The sequence below is a fragment of the Aphis gossypii genome, chromosome X (assembly GCF_020184175.1).
Source record: "Aphis gossypii isolate Hap1 chromosome X, ASM2018417v2, whole genome shotgun sequence".
Classification (NCBI taxonomy): Eukaryota; Metazoa; Arthropoda; class Insecta; order Hemiptera; family Aphididae; genus Aphis; species Aphis gossypii.
Window position 1 is genome coordinate 21,809,771 of NC_065533.1, and position 7,771 is coordinate 21,817,541.

Here is a 7,771-nt window from a genome sequence, read left to right on the forward strand (position 1 = left end):
CAATCATCATATTATGTATTTTTCACAATTTAAAAAAAATAATGTTTTTATGAAAAACTTAGGTATATCTATACCGTGTGAGTTTAATGCATTAATTAATTTTTTATGATATATAATATGTTATACCTAAATGACTACAAAATTGCGGTAAACTATTTATTATTAATATTGGTGCTTATCTATATAATTATAGGCATTTGTATAATAGACTCTTTAAGTTAATGCAATTGGTGCCTTGATTAAAAGTGATATTACTATTAGCGATAAATATAAAACGATACAATTATACAGAATATAATATAATATATACCTAGGTTTAAGGCTTCTAATGTTTGCATGTGTTTTTTTAATAGTTAAATTAGTAAGGTGAAATAAAAATCCTATTTGGAATACAAAAAATCTAAATTAAAAAAAAAAAAGAAATCTGAATATTTTAATGTTTTTGTTTATTACGTATATCATCTATAACTTTTAAATGATTTTTCTTTAATTATTCTACAAAAATAAATCGTAGGTAGATATAGGCTAACATTATTTATATAAATTATGTTGTATATATATAATATACTATATAATATGGTATGTGCCTTTACGGCTTACACGTTACATCATATATAATATATACCCAAGTTAATTGCGCTTTTCGCAGCCGACTATAATACCGCCTTTATTGATTTGTGTATAATATCTTTAGTTTTTTTTTTTTTTTTAATAATCTGATGACATTGATATTTAATGATTATATGTATACAAAGAGATAAAATCAATATAAATTATTATAAAAAAAAATGTCGATTAATCAGTCATCATTTTTTTTTTTTTTAATAAACCTATTTATACACCTAATTTATGAATTTTGTATTTTCTCAGTGCATTGCAGGTGTATAATAAATTTTTATAAGTAGATATATAATCTATTAGCATGCTTGTTTGTGTGTGTTTTTAGATTAGTATAATTGTCCTTGAGCTTAGTATAGTATAAAATTGTACAAAAAATGCTTGATTTAATTCCTTCTGACCTGCATCGTATATACAAATCTGAACTAGAAAAAAATAATAATATACTATAATATATTGAGTTCTGGTATAAATTAAAAATGTACTTATTGTTAATTGAGTTATAAAAATTTAAAAACTTAATATACCTATATGTGTAAACCTATATATGATGATGTATACAGGGTCGTGTCTCATGAGGATTTACTCATTATTGCGTTACATCTTGAAATAATAGAGATATCATAATTCTGTTTTCTTCTTAAGACTCATAGAGACATATAACATATGTCATAATATAAGGACTAAAAGTGTTTCATGTTTTAATTCAATTTAATGTTTTTACCAATACATCGTATATTTGTTTATTTTTTGAACATTTTGAAGTTTCATCATTTTATTTCATTACTAGCTGACCCGACACGGCGTTGCCCGTGTGTTACTTTCTTTTTTTGCATTTTCGTATGACGTGTGTTAATTTTTAATTTAATCTTATTGATAGCGCTAATATTACGTCGAACTCACGACGAAAGATTTGTAATGTGGCAGTTTTTGTGCCTACGTATTTTAAAAAATTCTCCTGAACAGAACCGTCACCCTGGTGATAGGGCGTTGTGAATAAAAAATAATTAAATAAAACATATAATATAATGATTTAAAAGTAAGTAATCGCTTTATTGTTAATCATGTGAATCATAATTATTATTATTATCATCATTGTAGTGCTTTGTGGTATACGATGTTTTTTGTTTGATTACCTGGCGCATAGATAAACAAATCTGATGGTTTTCCAACACGGGAACAGGCAACATACAATTGACCATGTGAGAAACATGGGTTTTCTAGATTAATACCACAAACACTTAATGATTGCCCCTGGGACTTGTTTATAGTCATAGCAAAAGCAAGACGCACTGGAAACTGTAGTCGTTTAAACTCAAATGGCACATCAGTCGGAATCATTGGGATGCGCGGTATGAGATTATCTTCTCCTTTATACTTTCCTTTGAGTATAGTTGCTTCTATCACATTGTTTAGTAATTTTTTTATCGCTAACCGTGTACCGTTGCAAAGACGCGGTTGGTTGATATTTCGCAACATTATAACCACCGATCCAACCTTTAATTGAAGATTGTGAGGTGGCAATCCTGGCAAATCCAGCGAGTTTAAAAATTCCGGTGGATAGTTGACTACATCATCTTGATTAGTAGCCGAATCAACTGATTTATATATCCTCAATTCGCCTGTAATTTGTTCTTGAATTTTGAAATTTAATTCATTTACATCTATGTTTTTTTGCAGCCAGTATAGCTCGTTCGCTCAACCAATCATGGTTTCTGTAATTTTGAGAAACATCTGGAAACACCTTCTGAATAAGTTCATCTTTTGATCGAGTTAACTGACAAAAACTTTGAGGAAAGTTAATGCAGCCAGTCAACATGTCTATAGGAAATTTGCCATTACCAATGTCAATGAGTTGTTTAGAGAATATGTTTCCAGATTGGTCATTTTGCAACTCGACACGCATATTCTTGCTTAAATGAAGTACTTTGACATGTTTCCACAAACTGGAGGACTTTAGACATGCATTGAGTTCATCAGCTGGCGTTGATCGTGGAATCACCGGCAATGTTTGACGAAAATCTCCTGCTAATAAAATCATTGCACCACCAAATCGGTTATTATTGCTCCGTAGATCTTTTAAGGTTCTGTCCAAAGCCTCCAAAGATTTTTTATGTGCCATCGTGCATTCATCCCAAACAATCAATTTACATTGCTGCAAAACCTTTGCCATTGCAGAGTTCTTCGAAACGTTGCAGGTTGGAGTTTCATTGCTTTGCATATTTAATGGCAATTTTAGTGCTGAATGGGCTGTTCTACCACCTTCAAGCAAAGTTGCCGCGATTCCCGAGGAAGCGAGTGCAAGTGCAATTTTATTTTGTGAACGAATTGTTGCTAATATTAATGAAATCAAAAAAGTTTTTCCTGTACCACCAGGTGCACCCAAGAAGTATATCCCTCCAGTTTCATCATTTGTTACTTTCATAAGAGTATCAAATACATACTTCTGTTCATTCGACAGTGGAAGATTTTTTTGAATTAATTCTTTCGAATTGTTGAGATCATACATTTTTTCTCTGTGCACCTCTTGGTTAAAAACATCATGCATTGGACGATTGGGCGCGATCAGGCCTAATTGAATTAATAGTTTGTTTGACATCATCAAGCACATGTCCTCAATTGAAATCAATGCTTCGTTATAAATTTCTTCACTGATTTGTATATTTAGATTTCCCATTCTATTCCGTATTTGATACAAAATATCATCACACATATAATCCTTGTACTTGATCCACAAATCAATTGGGTTTGATGGGAAGCATGTAGATATGATTATAGAAAACAATGTTCGTATTTGTTGAGCACTTGATGATATTACAGCATCATTTAGAGTTTGATCCCAATGATTGTCATTTTCTAGCAATTGCAAACGTTGACAGGCTTCTCTGTAGGATCCACACAATTCACCATCAACAGTTCGTAACTGTTGGAATGATGTTGGGCCAAGTACATTGACTAATAGCAGTCGTAAGTAAAAACATTCATCATTGCTTGGATGTACTGAATAAATCCGGCCAATCGCATCGGTGGAATATACATCTGTATATCTGGAACTGGTTTTCCTTGTTTCCGTCGTATAAATCTCCTTGAGGATTGATTCCAGGTATAATATTTTGGCATTTCAGAATATAGCAATGTTTGTGCGAAATCATCGTTTTGGCATGTCTCAAAAAAACTGGTTAATGTAGTAGATGGTGGCTGAGCAGCTCTTTGTACTGCGTTCTGTGCTGTAAAATACCCTCTTTGTCCATTTTCTAAATGCACAGCTAAGTGAACAACAGAAGGGTGTCTCTCATGAATAGGAAAAGAAAATATTCGCCAAACTGCTTCATTACTACTGACATAGCGGCCCATTTGGTATTGGGTAACTTCATCATTTGAATTCTCTGCACCAATTCCAATCACAGCCATATCACTCCCTTTGGTTACATATTTGCAAATGTATTTAATAGATTTCACTGAATGGCAAGATTCAACGTTGATGTGTGCTTTGAATGTCTTTGATAAAATGGGTGAATATGGAACAATCCAACGATTATCTATTTCAATATCTTGTTGATTTAATTTGACAATTGTTGATTTTCCATTGTCTGCTGTCGATCTGCGACGATACAATGGATAACCGTCATTACCAGTAATTGTTTCCGATATTAATGTCCGTGGATATCGTTTTGAACATTTACCATCCATTATACACGGTGAATTTTGATTAAGAGTTCTACAGGGACCATGTATCATGTTTTTGATAACTACCTCATGCAATCCAGGATCTACTTGTACATTAGGGATTTCAGCTGATATCACTGCATCAACTTCATTTGGCCTTATATTTTCAACCAACCAAATCAAAATGTGTGCATGTGGCAATCCTCGTTTCTGCCACTCCACAGAATACATCCAGCAGCGTGTCTCACCAAACACATTATGTTTTACGATGAAATCCATTAAAGATTTCAACTTTTGTCTAAAGACTCTGGCTGTAATATCATGACGATCAATGGGTGATTGCCCAGAGAATAACTCCTGATTGATTTCTATCCATTGCGGATTGCATGTAAATGTGATGAACAAATCTGCTGTACCATAATGACGAACATACGACATGGCATCTTGAGCATATTCGTGCATATGCCGAGGGCTTCCGATGTATGTTGCTGGAAGAATAGTCATCCGACCGACATTCTGTGCATTTCCATCAGTATTAATCGCATCTCGAAGGTGAATATACTCTTCAGATCGGAGTTTGGTTTGATTCAACCTGATGAATGTTAATCTCTCCGTTTCAATTTTAACATACATGTCAACAACATATTTGTGATATAATCGCCGACATTTCAATATGTGATTATCTTCATTTTCCCGAATCATTAGGCGGTATGAATAATAGTTCATTGAACTGACTTTTTTGTTGGTTTCAGAACCTGTAAATAGATTTTGTTTTAATAACATTCAAATATAAAATTAAAATACATAATATAATGACTGAGATATTATCGCCATAGCTAAACTAATATTTTAGTTACCTGCAATGGGATTTATCATTTTTATTGAGAAATCGTAGCCATCTTCACCTTGCCAAAATATAATGGGATATTGCAGTGCATCATATGAGCGGTGTGTTTCCTTTATACGTTGTAATTGATCATTCCGACGACGTAAAACAATATCACGGGATTCCAAGTTTTCTCCAACTACAACGATAGCAACTTCATCAATAGTTGGTGCATTAAAACGTCTTGTATGTTGACCTGCAGGTGTTTTATCAGCTCTGATTACAATTTTGTGATTATCGGATGGCATCAGATCCAGGGCAGTTTTAAACAATATAATCAATTGATTGTGTTGATGAAATAAAGTTTGTAATTGTTCTACAATAGACCTTTTACTAAATTGTTATGTGCACAACGCAGATCAATTTCTTGTGGTGAATTGCCCATAAAATAAATTTGCAGGAATTTGTTGTCGCTATCTGACACTGGTAACAGTGAACCTGCTCTGTGATATATTTGCCCTTGTATCTGTAAATAAAAAAAAAAATATTATGGTGTGGTATAAATTAATGGATTGTCGGTGATCAAACTTAAATAAAATTTGATCGTAAAAAGTATATATTTAGTTTTAACTAATATCTATCAAATATAAAATATAATAAAAGTGTCACTGAAACTGAAACACCATATAATATAATGATTAAGTGATATATTTCGTAATGATTAAGAAATTGAAGATTAGTGACACATCTTAACTTTGGTGACAGAAAATTTTGTTCGCTAAAATAATTATGAGTAACTGCTATAATACATACCTTGAAAGTTGGCATAAAATTTTCCCGAACTACATTTGTTGCCCCAAATGAAGTCATTTGAAAGCAATTGTTATATTGTTGGATATTTGTCAAAAAGTGTATAGAATCTGTTCCTATTCCTGAAACCAATGAGTACAATGGTTCTGGTGGTGGATCTAATGGTATCAATTTCACTTTACCATTTGCGCAACACAATCCATTGGCTTCGTTTTTGTATTTTAATGCCTTACAGTGTGAGCAAACCGAGTTCATAGAACCAATAACAACACATTGGTAGTTACTGTAGTCAATTGACACATCGTAACTAAAAGCAGCTCGATTCAAACTTGCTCGCGCTTCACGCGTTTGTGAATTAGATCGGTAATTAGCTTGGTTTGTAGCATTTCTGGTTCTTCTACCTAAATTGCTTCGTCTTATAGGAGGCATATCAAATATAAATTATTTTTTCACTAATCACGAACTAAACAAACACTAACTAACTAAACACTCTGCACAAAACACGATTGTTGGTTGCCATGGATACGATCAGTATTATATTATAAATATTATAGGAAGGGCTATTTTAAAAAGAAAAGGGCTATTTTTAGGGTTTTTCCAGCAATAATTCTAATTTTTCTAGCCGTAAAAACCATCCTTGGACTTCAACGAACATTTGCGAACATTTGCGTTGTTTGTATGTCTATTTGCATGCATTTTTAAAAACATTTTAAATAAATGATTTATTTTATTTAAATGGTTGCCATTGACTACCAAAAATAATTTAGTTGACTATTTGCTGGATAGATGGCGCCTCTGTAATTTCATCACCACCTCGTCATATTTCTCTAATCCGATAACTTTCTCAAATTTTTCGTCCGTAAGAACCTTCTCCTGACAATTACGACCCAAACAAAAAAAGAATGAGCGAAATCGGTCCAGGCGTTGTTGAGTTATGCGCTTACCAAATTTTGCGATTCATTTTTATATATAAGATAACATCGTGATTATATAAATATTTATTTTAATTTTTGAGAATTACAAATTATCGTTTGATAACAATTATTATTGAAAACCCATAGGCAACATCATGTTTAATATCTGCAGTCTGCACTGGCACTATATAGTATTAAATAATTCACAATTTTTCTCAAAACTAGAAAAAATATTAAAAAACATGAAATTAATGACAATAAAATATTGAAACGTTAAAATTTTCAGAAAAATATAGGTACCTATTATAAAATGATTCTTCAATTTTTTTGAAAATAATTAAATATAAAATGATTATTTTAACTTTTTTACCAAAACATACAATTAAATGAAAATATGAAATAGGTACCTACATAGTATTTCTTTGTCTCTGCGAGTCTTATTTATATAAAAAAAACTAAATTATGATATCTTCATTATTTTAGCAGATACCGCAATGGGTAAATCTTCATGGGACACTCTATAATATAATTTATATATATACCTATTACCTATTATATAAATAATTAATTGTTTAAATAACATTATAAATATATTAAAAAGAATCATGAAATTTTTCTAAATTATTATAAAAAAGGAGCAACGTAGGAAATTACTTTGTTGTACTGCAGTTTTGTTACTATACAATGAATGTAAAAAACTTGAATTCAATGATAAATTATTTCCCAAAGCGAAAGACGGTCTGTCGCAACAGTATATTAGTAAGTTATAAATAAATTATTATTTTTATCAAATTTTAAGTGAATATACAATCTTAACATAAAACAGTGTGAATAGATTCATAGATTGCATAAATATGTAATAGCTAAAAAAACAAATGTTATTTTGTAAATAAATATAATATAAATAAGATTAATATGATGAGTAAAAGTTTAAAGT

At 31.2% G+C, this 7,771-nt stretch overlaps 1 protein-coding gene across 1 annotated transcript; it reads right to left on the bottom strand.

Moving 5' to 3' along the window:
- Positions 1-2,272: 2,272 nt before the first annotated feature.
- LOC126552416 (uncharacterized) lies at positions 2,273-5,489 on the bottom strand. The gene is made up of 3 exons (XM_050207118.1): positions 5,142-5,489; positions 3,598-5,039; positions 2,273-3,541 (listed from the first exon to the last, which is right to left on the bottom strand). The coding sequence occupies exons 1-3, from the start codon at positions 5,416-5,418 to the stop codon at positions 2,273-2,275; spliced, it is 2,988 nt and encodes a 995-aa protein (XP_050063075.1). The 5' UTR covers positions 5,419-5,489.
- Positions 5,490-7,771: the final 2,282 nt, after the last annotated feature.